The sequence below is a fragment of the Theropithecus gelada genome, chromosome 7b, assembly GCF_003255815.1.
Source record: "Theropithecus gelada isolate Dixy chromosome 7b, Tgel_1.0, whole genome shotgun sequence".
Taxonomy (NCBI): domain Eukaryota; kingdom Metazoa; phylum Chordata; class Mammalia; order Primates; family Cercopithecidae; genus Theropithecus; species Theropithecus gelada.
Genome location: NC_037675.1, coordinates 94,138,549 through 94,156,057, shown reverse-complemented (window position 1 = coordinate 94,156,057; position 17,509 = coordinate 94,138,549). Strand labels below are relative to the sequence as shown.

General features: G+C 45.8%; 1 protein-coding gene across 3 annotated transcripts in view; it reads left to right on the top strand.

Moving 5' to 3' along the window:
• Window positions 1–17,509, top strand: part of LGMN (legumain) — a 44,311-nt gene that overhangs the window by 13,619 nt on the left and 13,183 nt on the right. For all 3 annotated transcript variants that reach the window (XM_025391213.1, XM_025391210.1, XM_025391211.1), the window contains 3 exons: window positions 951–1,117; window positions 15,175–15,272; window positions 16,566–16,647. In XM_025391213.1, coding sequence (XP_025246998.1) covers window positions 980–1,117; window positions 15,175–15,272; window positions 16,566–16,647 — 318 coding nt within the window. In that variant the 5' untranslated portion in view covers window positions 951–979. The remainder of the gene's footprint in view (window positions 1–950; window positions 1,118–15,174; window positions 15,273–16,565; window positions 16,648–17,509) is intronic.

Sequence of the window (17,509 nt, the reverse complement as noted above, 5' to 3'; positions counted from 1 at the left end):
ATCTGGCTCACTACAACCTCTACCTCCTGAGTTCAGGCAATTCTCCTGCCTCAGCCACCCTAGTAGCTGAGACTACAGGTGTGTGCCACCATGCCCAGCTAATTTTGTATTTTTAGTAGAGCTAAGGTTTTACTATGTTGACCAGTCTGGTCTTGAACTCCTGACCTCAGGTAATACGCCGGCCTCCCAAAATGCTAAGATTACAGGTGTGAGCCACTGCACCCGGCCTGCACAGTTTATTTTACATGTATATTCTTTTCTTACAAATACTTCATAGTATGTGGTGGATATTTTTTCCAATAGTGAATGTTGTGGATGAATTTTATCAACTGTATTTTGAGTTATGTCAAAAACTTTAAAAAGTGCCCTTTCTGGATATTCTTTGGTTTTATATGCATGACTTGGGCTTGTAGTGAAGATCAGGAGGTATGGACAGCCCCTTCTCCACTCACAGGGTGGAGCAATAGAGCAAAAATAGAAACCCTCTTTATCTTCATTGTTATCCTCAACATACTCTGTCTGGTGGTTAAATGGCCTTTTCTGTTTGACCCATTTACTATGATATTTTCTTAGGGGCTGACAATGTTTATCTGTTTTTTTTTTTTTTTTTTTTTTTTGAGACAGAGTCTCACTCTGTCACCCAGGCTGGAGTATGGTTGCACGGTCTAGCTTACTGCAGTCTCCGTCTCCTGGGTTCAAGTGATTCTCCTTCCTCAGCCTGCCAAGTAGCTGGGATTACCGGCACGTGCTACCACGCCCAGCTAATTTTTGTATTTTTAGTAGAAACAGGGTCTTGCCATGTTGGCCAAGCTGGTCTCGAACTCCTGACCTCAAATGATCCACCTGCCTCTGCCTCCCAAAGTGCTGGAATTACAGGGGTGAACCACCGCCCCGGCCAATGTTTATCTGTTCTTGTTGCTTTGTACTTGACTCTGTGTTTCCCTTCTCAGGTTTCTGCAGTTGAACTCCAAGGTGCAGAATGGTTTGGAAAGTAGCTGTATTTCTCAGTGTGACCCTGGGCATTGGTGCTGTTCCCATAGATGATCCTGAAGATGGAGGCAAGCACTGGGTAGTGATCGTGGCGGGTTCAAATGGCTGGTATAATTATAGGCACCAGGTAAGAAAATGACTAATCTATTTTGTTTTTTTTAGGACACTGGCATTCTGAAAACACTTCCAGACATTGTTAATATTAAACAGAAAAGACTTGAAAAGCCATTGACGGACCTGTTAGGCTGACTGTAACACAGCTGTGTTGGAGAGGATGTGGGGAAATCAGAACCCTCATATGTTGCTAGGAGGATTATAAGATGGTGTAGCCATTTTGGAAAACAGTTTGACAGTTCCTCAGAAGTTTCCATAGGGCCATCTTAGTCCGATGCAAGGTCTCTGAACCTTGGCACTGGTGATAGTTGGGGACCAGGTCGTTTTTGGTTGTTGGGGACTGTCTTGTGCATTTGAGGTTTAGTGGCGTCCGTGACACCCGTTAGATGATGGCGGCATCTCCTGCTCCACTGTGATAACCCAGAATGTCTCCAGACATTGCCCAGTGTCCCCAGGGAGCCAGATCACCCAGGTTGAGACCTACTTAGTTCAACATCTTCATTTTAGAGATAAGGAAACTGAGGCCTAGAGAGTAGAAGTGACTTGCTCAAGGTCACATGGCAAGTGGGGACCAGACAGGACTGAGACCAGAACTCTGGTGAAAGGACCCCCAGGCCTCTTTGCCCTACTGCTGTCTCTTCACGCCCTCCTCCCGCATCTTCCCTGGATTTCCCCACATCAGCCTAGCAGAAGGTAGAGAGAAAAAGAAAAGAATCCACATCTGAGTGTCCATGAAAAGTCCAGCCTCCCCTGTGGGATGTAAACTGGTGCAACCACTTTGGGAAAGAGTCTGGCAGTTCCTCAGAAAGTTAAACATCAAGGTAAACATATGACCCAGCAATTCCACTCATTCCACTCCTAAGTATGTCCTTAAGAGAGATGAAAACGTGTCTCTACAGAAACATGTACATGACTGTTCACAGCAGTATTGTTCATAAGAACCAAAAGGTGAAAACAAACCAGATGTCCATCAAAGGCTGAATGGAGAAACACAGCGTCTATTCATTAAGAAGATATCATTTGACCATAAGAAAGAAAGAAGTACTCACACGTGCTTCAACATAGGTGAACCTTACAACCATGCTGAGGAGCTAGTCACAAAGACCACATATGTTAGGATTCCATTTAAACAAAAGTCCAAATTTGGAAAAATCTGTAGAGATAGAAAGTAGGTTAGTAGTTGCCAAGGGCTGGGTGAAGGAGAGACTGGGGAGTGACTGCCGACGGACATGGGGTCTCTCTTTGCAGGAATGAGAATGCTCTGGGAGTAGCGGTGATGAGTACACAACTTGGTGAACATACTAGAAACCACTGAATTGTCTGTTTTAGAAGACTGACTTTTATGGTGCATGAACTCTATCTCAATACAGCTGTTACTTTTTTAAAAAAGTCATTTAATCTTGTCAGTCTCAGAAACAAATGCTTAGACTTGCAGTATCTATAGGTTGGGCTCCCTTCTAAGTGCACTTTACACAAAGTCCTTTAATCCCTGCAGTGGGGTTATGCATCATTGGTCTAGTTCTTACTCCCTCTTTACGAATGATTGAACTGAGGCATAGGCAAGGTCAGCAGTTTGCCCAATGCAGTACAGCTCACAAGTGGTGGGGCCAGTTTTCAAACCCAGGCCAACTGGCTCTAGAGCAGCCCTGTCTGGTAGGAGAACCATGGTAAATTTTCTAGTAGCCACATTTACAAGGTGAAATTAATTTTAATAACTTCTTTTTTTTTTTTTTTTTTAATTTGAGAGTCTTGCTCTGTCGCCCAGGCTGGAGTGCAGTGGTGCAACATGGGCTCACTGCAGTTTCCACCACCTTGGTTCAAGCTGTTCTCCTGCCTCAGCCTCCTGAGTAGCTGGTATTACAGGCACCCACCACCACATCCAGCTAATTTTTGTATTTTTAGCAGAGACGGGGTTTCACCATGTTGGCCAGGCTGGTCTTGAACTCCTGACCTCAGGTGATCTGCCCACCTTGGCCTCCCAGAGTGCTGGGATTACAGGCGTGAGACACCACACCCAGTCTTAATAACTTCTTTAAACCAGTATTTCCAAACCATTATCATTTCAATAAGTAATCAATATAAAAAATTAATAATAAGATACCAGCCAGCATGCTTATAGTCCCAGCTACTCTGGAGGCTGAAGTGGGAGGATTGCTTGAGCCCAGGAGTGTAAGGCTGCCGTGAGCTATTATGGCACCTGTGCATAGCCACAGCACTCCAGCTTGGGTAACAGAGCGAGACCTTGTTTAAAAAAAAAAAAAAAAAGATAATGAGATGTCATATATTCTTTGATTTTGTACTAAGTCATTGAAATCCAGTCTGTATTTACAGTCACTGAATGAATGAATAACTCATTGCTCGAATCGTTTTTGTATGTTAGCCAAACAGGAAATTTGGCTTGATTAAAAAGTTGTTGTCATGGCAAAATGATCCCTTCTTCTTTTAATACTTAACCACAGACCTGAGCCATGTAAAGAGGAGCAGCCTGTACACACAGCTGTTCAGCCCTCAGTTTTCTTTCCCCCTTCTAACCTCAAGTTGGAAAGATTAGTTGTTAAATACAGATCACAGAGCATTAACATGATTACTCATCACCCACCTTGATTTTTATACAACCAGCTTTTAAGAAAATGTATTTATTAAACATTATTGAGTAGAGGTTATCCAATTACCCTTTGCTCCCAGAAACCTTTTTGTTTTTTTAGGGTTGCTAGTTTCCCTGAGTAAATACTAAATATCAAAATAGAACGAAGGAAACAAGGCCAAATAAGTGGCCCAAACTGAAATATTCATCCCCGAGTAAGAGAGGATGATGGCCTTACGGCCGGTGGAGGTGAGATTTGTGCTGATTCACCCCTGCCTCAGCCCGCCTCCCCAAGAGGCTGCTTCTGCCCTCAGCCAGCTGCCATTTGCCTTCTTGACTTTGGAGGCTTATCATTAAAAGAGTATTCGAAAGAGTGGTCTCCGTAGAACCTAGGCAGATTTTAAACCTACATTTTGATAGGATTAATACAACATTCATTTACAAGTCTCTTGTTTAGGGAAGAGTGGCAGACCAGGCACAAAGAAACCATTGCTAAGTGCTTTCTAGGCGTTCTGCTTGTTAATTAAACCTTGTTTTGTCTCGACCAAATGGGATTTCTCAGTTTTGCATTTTGGGCTGGGATTCAGTGTTTAAGGGGGTGGGGGCGTAGTCTGAGGTGACGTTGGCAGGACATTCTGCATCCAGCGTCCTGAGCATGGGGTGAGTAAGGAGGGCCCCTTTGGAAGTCGTGGAATCAGAGCGGAGTCTGGAGTGATCAGGAAGAGCTGGAAGAGTGAGGTGGGGTGTTGGGGGGATTGCATGGATAATGGGGAGAAGGGAGCAGCCAAGCATGAGTTCCAGAGAGGTGTGAGGGTGTGGCCGGCCTGGGATGGAGTGGGGACAGAGGCAGACCTGGGAGAGGGGCCAGCAAGATGGGCCAGGACGGGCAGAGGGGCGCAGGCACCTGGGAAATGTGGCACAATCCCAGAACGAGCCAAAAAAAGGGAAAAGCTGAGCAGATGGAAGTGGCCCAGGAGCAGAACTGACTGGAAATGGTACCTAGCTCACTCCTGCTGAGCACGTGTGAGTCAGGCGCTATTCAGGGTGCTGGCGATGCACGTCACCCCACCAGCTCTGTAGTGCTGACATTCTGGTGGAAGAAGGCTGCCCTTGACTAAGCACTTCCTGTGTGCAGGGCTCGGTTCCAAGCCCTTGGCATGTGTTATCTCAATTCTCAGACAACCCAAGAGGATAGGTCCTGTTAGCTCTCCATTGTAAGATGGGGGGTGGGGCCAAGGCACAGAAAAGCTGGGTAACTTACCTAAGGTCACACAGCTGGTAAGGGATGGAGCTGAGATTTGAACCCAGGCAGTCCGTGCTCCACAGCCCATGCTCATAATCACTACTGTAGTCATGTGGCATGGGTATCTTGGCATTACTTTATCTTTTATTTTAAAATAGTTTCCTTTTTTGTATTAAAAATTTAACACGTTAAGGTTTATTATAGAAAACTTACACAGCCAAAGGAAGCAGGTCATTTGTAATTAGTCATGCGCCGTATAACAAGTTCGTTCAGTGACGGACCGCATACACGACAGTGGTCCCATAAAGTATAGTGGCATATTTTTACTGCACTTTTCCTATGTTTAGATACACAAATACTTGCCATTGTGTTCCATTGGTCTGCAGTATTCATGACAGTAACATGCAGTACAGGTTGATAGCCTAGTATTACCACCTGAACATTATAGCAAACGTTACCACCCCAGCTCTACCTCCTGTCAGGTCATCGAAGCCATTAGATTTGAATAGGAGCATGAACCCTATTGTGAACTGCGTATATGAGGAATCTAGGTTGCGTACTCCTTGTGAGAATCTAATGCCTAATGATCTAAGGTGGAACAGTTTCATCCTGAAGCCACTGCCCCGCACCCCTGTGTGTGCAAAAATTGTCTTCCACGAAACCAGTCCCTGGAGCCAAAAAGGTTGTGGACCGCTGGGCTAGACCATCTAGGGTTGTGTAAATACACTCTATGATGTTCACAAAATGACAAAAATCACCTTGTGAGGCATCTTTCGGAATGCATCCTTGTCTTTAAGCAATCCCAACTGCTACTCAGAGTGTGTTGCTGGCATTGCATTCTGAAAATGGCAGGCACAGCAGAATTTTTCTGAGCATTAAAACAGACTTGACATATTGGTCCATTGAGTTTAACGTTTTTCACTTGAGGCCCATGGTTTGCAAGGGGCTTAGGGGAGGATTGTGGAATGGGGAGTCAGGACCCTCCGGTCAGGAGCCCCCAGCCTTTTAGGGTAGGTGCCAAATACCTGAACTCGAGGCTGAGAAGGAGCAGTTTCTACAGAGCTCCAGTAGCCGGGTTCGGGTCCAGAAGTAGATGAGCTCCGTCAGGAAAGGGATGGGAATGCAGCTTCTTGGAGGAGAGGCTTGACATGGGTTTGAAGGGTGATGGGATTTCCACAGAAGCTGTTTCCTCGTGGAGGGAAGAGCATCAGCTGGCAGTGGGAATATAAAATCACAGTGAGGGGCGTGGCCGGCACATCAGGTGCCTTCAAGTGCCTGTACCAGAGCCCTCCCTGTGGTTTGAATCAGAAGGAGTGTGGAGACTCCAGGGTTGGCTAATTAAGCCTCATTATCTCAAACCCAGGTCCATTTATTTTCTTTCTTTCTTTCTTTCTTTCTTTTTTTTTTGAGGCAGAGTCTTGCTCTGTCACTCAGGCTGGAGTGCAGTGGTGTGATCTCGCCTCATTGCAACATCCACCTCCCGGGTTCAAGCGATTCCGCTGCATCAGCCTCCTGAGTAGCTGGGATTACAGGCTCCTGCCACCATGCCTGGCTAATTTTTGTATTTTTAGTAGAGATGGGGTTTTGCCGTGTTGCCCAGGCTGGTCTTGAACTCCTGGCCTCAAGCGATCCACCCACCTCGGCCTCCCAAAGTGCTGGGATTACAGGTGTGAGCCACCGTGCCTGGCCCCTTTTCATCTTTCTACTCTGTCATCATGGTTGTGATGAACTGTCCTCAAATACACTCTCCTCATAGTCACGAAATGGCTACAGCAGCTCCAAGTGTCACATCCAAACAAATTCTCAAAGAAGAAAAAGAGGCCATCTGTGTCTTGTCTGTTTGGCTTGCTCTTTATCAGAATGCACATCTTTTCCTGGAGCCATGGGTGGACTTTGTCCCATGTCTACCTGGCCAGAATTGCATCACATGCTCATGTTCAAGCCAGTCAGTCCCTGGGGAGGGGAAATGGATTTCCAGTTCACACTCAGGGAAGCTCCTGACCACTTGGAGCTGGGTAGGACATCTGAGCAAAGCCAGGGCCCTGGTGGAAAGGAAGGTGGCCACAGGGCATGCAAGGACAGCGCATGGCGCAGGTAGATGGGGAGGAGGGAGAGAGGGAGAAGGAGACCGGCAAGGTAGGGTGAGGGCATGGTGAGGCGTGTTAGGAGGAGAAGGCCCAGGCATGAACTCCCCCTTTCTTTCCCTTTGAGAGAACCTCTCCACTCAGAGCTAGATAAAGGGTTGGACAGGTGCCATGTCACCAATGACAGGAGCAGGGAGCTCCTCACTCTGTGTGCTCCTGGCAAGCCCCTTCCCCACCCCCACACATTCAGAACCTCACCATTGCTATCTGGCTCAAGACTAGAGCCTCCAAACTTTTTTTCTATAAAGGGCCAGATAGTAAATATTTGAGGTTTTGTGGGCCAGGGGGCAAAAATCGAGGCTGGCAGGGCCAAAGGTAGACTGGGCAGACTGCAGTGATGAGGGTGAAAGGGAATGGCCAGGGAGTGCAGGAAGGAGGTGGTGGTGACTCACGGTCTGTTCTTCTGACAAGCTATTTGTTTATTTATTTAAAATTTTTTTTTTTTTTTTGAAATGGAGCCTTGCTCTTTTTGCCCAGTCAACTTGCTCTTGTTGCCATTGCACTGGCATGATCTCAGGCTCACTGCAGTCTCCGCCTCCTGGGTTCAAGCCATTCTCCTGCCTCAGCCTCCCGAATAGCTAGGATTACAGGCACCTGCCACCATGCCCGGCTAATTTTTATATTTTTAGTAGAGACAGGGTTTCACCACGTTGGCCAGACTGGTCTTGAACTCCTGACCTCAGGTGATCCACCTGCCTCAGCCTCCCAAAGTGCTGGGATTACAGGTGTGAGCCACCGTGCCTGGCCAGATGAGCTCATAACTTACGGTGTTTGGAGGTTAATCCATGTTGTTGCACAGTATCACTTTTATATTTAAAAAAAGAAACCCGCAGCAGGGAGTGGTGGCTCACGCCTGTAATTTCATCACTTTGGGAGACTGAGGCAGGTGGATCACCTGAGGTCAGGAGTTTGAGACCAACCTAGCCAATATGGTGAAACCCTGCCCCTACCAAAATACAAAAATTAGCCAGGCATGGTGGCAGGCTCCTGTAATCCCAGCTACTCGGGAGGCTGAGGCAGGAGAATTGCTTGAACCTGGTAGGCGGAAGTTGCAGTGAGCCGAGTTCCTGCCACTGCACTCCAGCCTGGGTGACAGAACGAGACTCTGTCTCCAAAAAAATAAAAAAGAAAGAAGAAATCCGCTTTTATTTTTATTTTTTCACCAACAGGGTCTTATTCTGTCACTTAGGCTGGAGCCCAGTGGTGTTATCATAGCTCACTGCAGCCTTGAACTCCTGGGCCCCAGGGATCCTCCTAAGTAGCTGGGACCACAGGTGTGCCACCATGCCCAACTAGTTAAAAATATTTTTTTTTTGTAGAGATGAAGTCTTGCTATGTTTCCCAGGCTGGTCTCGAACTCCTGGGCTCAAGTGATCCTCTTTCCTCGGCCTCCCAAAGTGCTCAGATTACAGGCCACTGTGTCTGGCCTGAAATCTGCTTTTAAAGAGGACATGGTGGGAAGGGATTAGGAAGGAGGACGGAGGGGACTGTGCAGGGGAATGCCGAGCGTGTGGGATGTGGGCATGGGCCCATTCGTGCAGCAGGGCCATCCTTGTAAATGCCAGAGGCAGTACAGGACCTTGGAAAGGATGTGGCTCTGGATTTGCTGAGACCTCAGGTGTCATTCCCTCCCTCCAGTTACGCGCTGTATAAGTCTGAACAAACTACATTGTCAGATTCTTTCTGTGGGGTTGGCAGTGGGCTCAGCGAGGCACCTTGCAAAACCCCAGCCTGCAGCCTCACCTCAGCACTGCTCAGCTGTGTGTCAGGAAGTGATCATATATGTACACTTGGCAGGTGAGCAGAGCTGGCTGGAGAGCGGATCCTTTACAGCAACTGTGACACGGGGCTTGCCAGTGTATTTAGACCTTGTTTGACTTGTCTTTGTTTAGCTGGCAGCTGGCCAAGCTGGAGGCAGTGCAAGCAGAGTGGGGACAGTGATCCTATCGGCAAATCACGGGAGGCATTAGGAAGACCAGCGGAATTCCCAGCGCAAGTTATGAAACCAGCCAGGTCACAATCTCTGTTCGTCATTCCGGAGGGCTCTGCGCTCCTGAGAAGTCTTGCTCAATACCCTCCTCTCGAATATGACCTTTTATGACTTTTCTGGGCTTAAGCGGGGAAAATACAGTATAGGTCACATGGGTTTAGGGGAAGTAATACAAGTAGTAATGCCATTTTCACATTGTTTGAGTTGAACCCCACTTGTATCTCTTTTGAGTGCTAGTAAGTATTTGACTTAATTGAAGAACCCTGCTGAGTTAACAAAGGTAGAGGCAACCAAGTGCCTCCAAGGCTCAGAAGAGAGTCACAGCCTGATGAGGCAGCAATGAGTGTGGAAGATGGGGCACAAGACACCGTTGGGGTCAGCCATGGCCCTTCCTGAGCTTGTCCCCGTCTGTAAGATGGGGATGAAAGCACTTACCTCTCAAGAGTGCTGGGGGTCCCAAACAGTGCAGGAGCAACAACACAAGGCACTCTGAACCTGCCCCTGCAGAAAATATATAACTTTATTGAGGCCGAGTTTAAGACATATCATCTTAATTCACCCATTGAGTTTAATTTATCTAACTCAGTGATTTTTTAGTAAATTTACCAAGTTGTGTGAACATCACTATAAATCAGTTTGATATTTCCATCATCCCAGTATGATCCTTTGGGCAGGCTGGGCGGTGGCCCACACCTATAATCCCAGCACTTTGGGAGGCCAAGGCAGATGGATCATTTGAGGCCAGGAGTTTGAGACCAGCCTGGCCAACATGGTGAAACCCAATTTTTACTAAAAATACAGAAATTAGCTGGGCGTGGTGGCACACACCTGTAATCCCAGCTACTTGGGAGGCTGAGGTTCAAGAATCGCTTAAACCCTGGAGGCAGAGGCCACAGTGAGCCATGATCACACCACTGCACTCCAGCCTGGGCAACAGAGCAAGACTGACTCAAAAAAAAAAAAAAGAAAAGAAAAAATCCTTTGGGCATATTTGCAGTTCCCACCTCTAGCCCCAGGCAACTACTAATCATCTACTTTCTAGCTGTATAGATTTGTTTATTCTGAACATTTCCTATCAATGGAGCTAAACAGTGTATGGTCTTTTGTGTCTGGCTTCTCCTAGTGTCATGTTTTTGAAGTTTGTTCACGTTGTAGCATGCATCAGTGCTCCACTCCCTTTTATTCCCAAATAGCATTCCATTGTATGGATAGACCACGTTTTGCCTGCCCATTTACCAGTTGATGGACATTTGGGTTGTTTCCAATTTTTGGTTATTATGAACAATGCTGCTGAGAACATTTGCATGCAAATGTTTGTGTGAATACATTTTTTTGTTTCTCTTGGGTAGGTACTTAAGAGTTGGAATTGCAGGCTGGACGCGTTGGCTCACGCCTGTAATCCCAGCACTTTGGGAGGCTAAGGCAGGTGGGTCACGAGGTCAGGAGTTTGAGACCAGCCTGACCAACATGGTGAAACCCCATCTCTACTAAAAATATAAAAATTAGCTGGGCGTGGTAGTAAACACCTGTAATCCCAGCTACTCAGGAGGCTGAGGCAGTAGAATCGCTTGCACCCAGGAGGCAGAGGTTGCAGTGAGCTGAGATTGCACTGTTGCACTCCAGCCTGGGCGACAGAGCAAGACTCCATCTCAAAAAAAAAAAAAAGAGTTGTAATTGTTGGGTCACATGGTAAATTTATGTTTGACTCTTTGAGAAACTGTAAAGCTCGTTTCCAGAATCACGGCTCCACGTTACATTCCCCTAGCGGTGTATGTATGGAGGCTCTTGGTTCCTCAGTTCTCGACAACACTTGTTATTGTCTGTCTGTGAAGTGGCAGCTCAGTGTGGTTTTAATTTGCATTTCCTAATAACGGGTGATGTTGGACATCTTTTCATTTGCTGACTAACCATTTGTATATCTTCTTAGGTGAAATGTTTATTGAAATCTTTTGCCTGTTTTTGGCTCCGTGGTACAGGAGTTCTTTGGCTATTTCAGTATAAGCCCTTTATCAGATATATGTTTTGCAAATATTTTCTCGTAGTCTGTTGCTTGTCTTTTTATTTTCTTAATAATGTCTTTGGAAGCACTGAAGGTTTTAATTTTGCTGAGCCAATTTATCAAGGTTTTTTTTTTTTTTGAGACAGAGTCTTGCTCTGTTGCCCAGGCTGGAGTGCAATGGTGTAATCTTGGCTCACTGCATCCTCTGCCTCCTGGGTTCAAGTGATTTCTCCTGCCTCAGCCTCCTGAGTAGCTGGGATTACAGGCATACACCATCACGCCTGGCTAATTTCTTTGTATTTTTAGTAGAGGCGGGGTTTTACCGTATTGGCCAGGCTGGTCTCGAACTCCTGACCTCACGTGATCCCAAAGTGCTGGGATCCTTGGCCTCCCAAAGTGCTAGAATTACGGGTGTGAGCCGCTGCGCCCAGCCTGATTTGATTTTTAAAAACTAAATAGCAGACAAATAATGTCTGTATAACACGCGTACACCTTAAAGAATAATAAAATGAATACCTGTGTACCTTGCACCTTGCTAAAAAAAATAGAACTATACTAGTACCTTGTCCCCTGTCTGATGGACTCCTGCTCCCTTCCCTTCAGAGACCAAGCTCCTGAATTTTTTGTCATTCATTCCTTTGCTTTATAGTTTTGCTGTATGTCTATTTAACTGTAAACAGCATAATGTTTACATTAGCCTGTTTTGACCTTTATATAAATGTAATCATAGTGAAGGTGTTTTTGTACGACTTGCTCTTTTTTTCATTATGTTCGCAAGAGTTGTCTATTTTGAAAACTGGGTTGTACTTGTTTGCGTATTTTTAAAAGTTTTTACAGATTCAGGGGGTCCATGGATATATTGTGTAGTGGTGGGATTTGCGCTTCTTGGGTACCCATCATCTGAGTAGTGGGTTGTAGTCCGTTCATTTTCAGGTATTCCATTTATGTGAACCTATGACAATGTATTTTTCCAGCTCTCAATCATTGGAGTTATTTCTTGGCTTTTGCTGTTAAACTGATGCTGTGAACATTTTCTGGTTATCCGTGGGAGGTAGAGTTTTGCTAGGCTATATGGCTAGGAGTAGAATTGCTTGGTTGGAGGGTGTGTGGTTGAACCTCATTGATAATGTCAGGATGTCTTCCAGAGTGGAGTGCCAGTTACACTCTATTTCCACCATAGCTGTACTAGTTTACTGTCACTGCTTAAACAGATTGCCACAGACTTCATGGTTTGAAACAACACAAATTTATTATCTTATATTTCTGGAGGTAAGAAATGTGAAACGGCTGCCACTGGGTTAAATCACAGTGTTGCCTGGGCTGTGTTCCTTGGTGACTCTAGTGGAGGCTCCACTTTCTCATCTTTTCCAGCTTTTAGACACCACCTGCAGTTGTTGGCTTCTGGCCCCTTCTTCCATCCTCAGTGCCAACAAGGGTCAGTTGAATCTTTCTTACACTGCATCACTCGGACACTGACTCCTGCCTCTGTCTCCACATACAAAAGCCTTTGTGATTACATTAGGCCCACTGAAGGCTGGGCAAGTGACTCGCACCTGTAATCCTAGCACTCTCTATCCAAGGCGGGAGGATCGCTTGAGCCCAGGAGTTCAAGACCAGCCAAAGCAACATAGCCAGACCCTGTCTCTACAAAACATTTTAGAAATTAGCCAGGTGTAGTGGTGTGTGCCTGTAGTCTCAGCTACCTGGGAGGCTGAGGTGGGAGGCCCGGGAGGTGGAGGCTGCAGTAAGCTGAGATTGCACCTGTGCACTCCCGCCTGGGAGACAGCAAGACCCTGTCTCAAAAAAAAACGAAAACAAAAAAAATAAACAAAAATGACATTGGGGCACTAGAATAATCCAGGAAAACCTCCCTATTTTAAGACCAGCTGATTGGCAACCTGAAATCCATCTGCTATCTTAATAACCTTTTGCTCTGTAATGTAACATAGTCACAGGCTCCTTGGATTAGGATGTGGACAGCCTTGGGAGCTGTTATTCTGCCTACCACAATTAGTGTTTGAAGGTCACTAGTCCACAGCAATGAGGACTTAAACATCTAACAATCTGTGTGCATGTGTGTGTATATAATATTTAGTGACTATTTTAAAATGATCTGTGTTTGCTGTGGGCCTCTGTAATTTTAATGATTTCTCTCTTGTCCCTGTATGAAGCAGGATCAAGTTCTGGGGACATGGGGATCTTTCTCTTTTTTTTTGAGACTGAGTTTCACTCTTGTTGCCCAGGCTGGAGTGCAATGGTGCGATCTTGGCTTACTGCAACATCCGTCTCCCGGGTTCAGGTGGTTCTCCTGCCTCAGCCTCCCGAGTAGCTAGGATTAAGGCATGTGTCACCACGCCCAGCTAATTTTGTATTTTTAGTAGAGATGGGGTTTCACCATGTTGGTCAGGCTGGTCTCAAACTCCAGACCTCAGGTGATCCACCCACCTCAGCCTCCCAAAGTGCTGGGATTACAGGTGTGAGCCATTGTGCCCGGCCAGAACACCTGGGATCTTTCACTTGAGTACTGTGTGACTTGGGCAGGTCACCTCACCTCCAGAGGCTGCTTTTTCCTTATCCATAATAAAATGGGGATCATTACCTTTATCACAAAGGGTTGCTATGAGAATTAAACGAGATAATGCCTACAAAGTCTTAGCACAGTGCTGGACAAATAGAAGCAAGTCAATAAAATGTATTAGTTTTCCTATTTATTCTGTCATCCATTCATCTAATCGCTCTTGAGTGCCAGGTCCTAGACTCACCCATTCAGTCTTCAAAAACTGTATACCAAGCACCCATCTTTGTCATAAAATAAGTCCATTTGGTTGGGACAGCCACAGGCAAAGTGCCAGTCTGAATGTTCGATGAGCTTTAGTTTTATTGCTATGCTCAGTGTTGTTTCAAGTGTGCTGTGTGTACATCCAGTCTCTCGGGCTGTCTTCCTTGGGGAGGCAAATCGCTGGGCACACGCCTCTCCTTATGCTTACTTATGTCTTTGTTCTAGGAACAACAGGATTAAATGTAAGCAGACAGGCAACATTTTTCCTTTCTGTCTTCAGATGATTTCCAAGGCATGAAGTATGTTTCACCTGAGATAAGGACGCAAGTCTGTCTTCACCCTTGCGTGGACAGGGAGTTGCATTAGGAACATTTTTCTTATATTCCTAATGTTATCTTCCTTTGTATTCTTGTTCTTTTTAAAACTTAAGAGCAATTTCTCAGTTCCTGAGTTGGACTTTTGAGTGTTCAATCAGTTCTCTAAACAGTGACTTTGGCACACAAAGTACTTGGATCAGAAGAATCCTGTGGGAAATAGAACTAGCTCTGTTGATCATTCTGAGTCATTCTGTTTTTGAGACTAAAATCCATGCTTTCCAGAGACTGTTGTATAGTCTGAAAAATAAAAACAAGTTACTTAGGACTTGCAGAGGTCCTTCTTACCTACAGACGTGGTGGCAGTGGTGGTGGTGGTGGTGGTGGTGGCAGTGGTGGTGGAGGTGGTGGTGGCAGTGGTGATGGTGGCAGTGGTAGTGGTGGTGGTGGCAGTGGCAGTGATAGTGGTGGTGGTGGCAGTGATAGTCGTGGTGGTGGTGATGGTGGCAGTGGCAGTGGTGGTGGTGGTGGCAGTGGTGGTGGTGTTGGTGGCAGTGGCGATGGTGGTGGTGGTTGGGGTGTTAGTGGTGGTGGTGGTGGCAGCATTGGTGGTGGCGGTGGTGGTGATGGTGATGGTGATGTTGGTGGTGGTGATGGTGATGTTGTTGTTGGTGGTGGTGGCGGTGCTGGTGGTGCTGGTAGTGGTGCCGGTGGTGCTGGTGGTGGTGTTGGTGTTGGTGGTGGTGGTGGTGGTGGTGGTGGTGGTGGGGTGTGCATGTGCACGTAGCCCACGTGTGCACTAGTTTCCTGCTGAATAATACTTTGGATGGATGGGGGATCTTTTTAAGGTGAGATAAAAAATATCAATATATGTGTTTGAAAATAGTAACTTAAATGCCTGACTGATAGGGGATGATTCATGGTAAATCTTCTGGGAGACAGAACACATCACTCCTTCGAACTCCGAAACTAGCCTCCCGGGCAAAATCTAAAACTTAACCACATCATTTCTCCCAGGCAGATGCGTGCCATGCCTACCAGATCATTCACCGGAATGGGATTCCCGACGAGCAGATCATTGTGATGATGTACGACGACATTGCTTACTCTGAAGAGTAAGTGGCGGAGTGCTTGGAACCTGGTGGCGGACTTCAGGGTATTTAAAAAAAGGTCACATAGACTCAGAGGAATCCTAGTGGCCTAATGTTAGAATACATAACAGACTCCCAGACAAAAGACCACAGGGATACCTCTTGTTGAACTTTGGGTTTTTTTTTGTTTTGTTCTGTTTTTGTTTTTTTTTGAGACAGTCTTGCTCTGTCACCCAGGCTGGAGTGCAATGGTGTGATCTCGGCTCACTGCACCCTCCACCTGCTGGGTTCAAGTGATCCTCCCACCTCAGCCTCCCAAGAAGCTGGGACTGCAGGTGTGCACCGCCATGCCCAGCCAATTTTTGTATTTTTTAGTAGACACAGGATTTCACCATGTTGGCCAGGCTGGTCTTGAACTTTTGACCTCAAGTGATCCGGCTGCCTTGGCCTCCCAAAATGCTGGGATTACAGATGTGAGCCACCACGCCTGACCCTCATGTTGAGCTTTGACCATAACTTGGGTGTGCCCTGGGAGTGCCAAAGACCTGGTGGGTGCTTTGAAAGGGTTTAAAAGCTGAGTTCCTCCTCACCTTGGAGGACTTGTTGGGTTCTACGGTGCTTGCTCCTAAGCTCCGAGCAGGCTGCAGCACAGGGGACCTGCACGTAGAATGCTTTTGTTTGTAGGTTAGATCTTCCTACTACCTTCTTTCTATACTTATTTTATTACTTGCTGAGTTTAACTTCACAACTAGTTCCCTTGTGCCCGCTTATCTGATTTCTTGCAGAGATCAGAGGCAGCAAGTAAGGGCATAAACTCAGCGAGTTCTAACCTCCTAGCTCCGTGGTCACCCTGCTGCAGCCGCGGTGAAGGGCGCTACCCTTACTTTGGTCACATTCTCAGCTCATCCATCACCCATTCTGAGGCTTTAATGCCTAAGCTCTTGTATTAAAGTCTTGTTCTCTGTCCTGTCTCTTTCTGAAAGTAGTTTCGCTCTGAGAGAGCTTTTGATGAAGCCTTGCCCTCATGATGCTCTCTGGTTTCCAGCAGGCAGCTGGGAGCACCTAGGCTTTTGGTCCCTGCCCGAGGCTTTTCAAGCTCAGCTCCTCACTGCCTCTGCCAAGAGCTCTTGGGCTGTGGGACTGCTGAGATCCCCAAGCTGCTAAAACCACTTACACGTTGGCCACCGTGCAGGCCATCAGTTGCATCTTTGACAAACATAGATGTTTCCTGTTTTTTCACATAACAGGCGTGTGTTTGAAGAGAGAGATTTCGGAGGCATGCCACATTTTGTTTCAATTGTGTCCTTTAATTTTCAGTAATCCCACTCCAGGAATTGTGATCAACAGGCCCAGGGGCACGGATGTCTATCAGGGAGTCCCGAAGGACTACACTGGAGAGGTGAGTGGCTGCCGGGGGTGGAGCCAGCAGGTGTAGTTTTCATTTTAGTGATGATTTTTCCTTCTTTCTTCTGTTTCTAGAATCAGAACCTCCCTAGACTGGCTTCTGGTCAGTGTTTCACATTTGTATTAGGATTTGTGCCTGAGGAGTAAATTATGAGAGTTTTGAAAGAAAGCAGAGGAAAAGAAAATGTTTAGAATAAGTTGCAATCTACTGATAGTTACCGTCTTATACTTTAGGCCTGACCATGTAGTTTCTTCCATGTTAACCTTTCTTGAGATATCACCATTAATCTGCTTATACATTACCTGTGCTCTTTTATAAAAATCAGTTTTCGCCGTACCAGGCTTGGTGCAAAGTAGCTCAGGATTTTTGCTGAGATAGTTTTTCATTTATTATTATTATATGGTTTATTACATTACATAGTGTATTATAGATATAATAGTATATTACTTCCAGAAACTTTTCTGTTCCTCCTAGTTGATTGAGACTGTCTCAATGGACACATTTTTAAAATCACTGCAATGCCTTCATTCTCCTGGTTTTCATAGTCTGTTTTAAATGTTGGATCTTTTAGGAATTAATTATCTTTTTGATAAGAAACTTTTATCTGATGTTTAACAATTCTTTCAGTTTCATTTTATTTTATTTTTCTTTTAAAGTCAAATACAATTAAATTTAATATATCATACAGGTAAAAAGGATGATCCTATTTAATGAAATTGTTTCTGTATAGTGTTTGTTTGTTTGTTTGAGATGGAGTCTTGCACTGTTGCCCAGGCTGGAGTGCAGTGGCACAATCTTAGCTCACTGCAACCTCTGCTTCCCTGGTTCAAGTGATTTTCCTGCCTCAGACTCCATA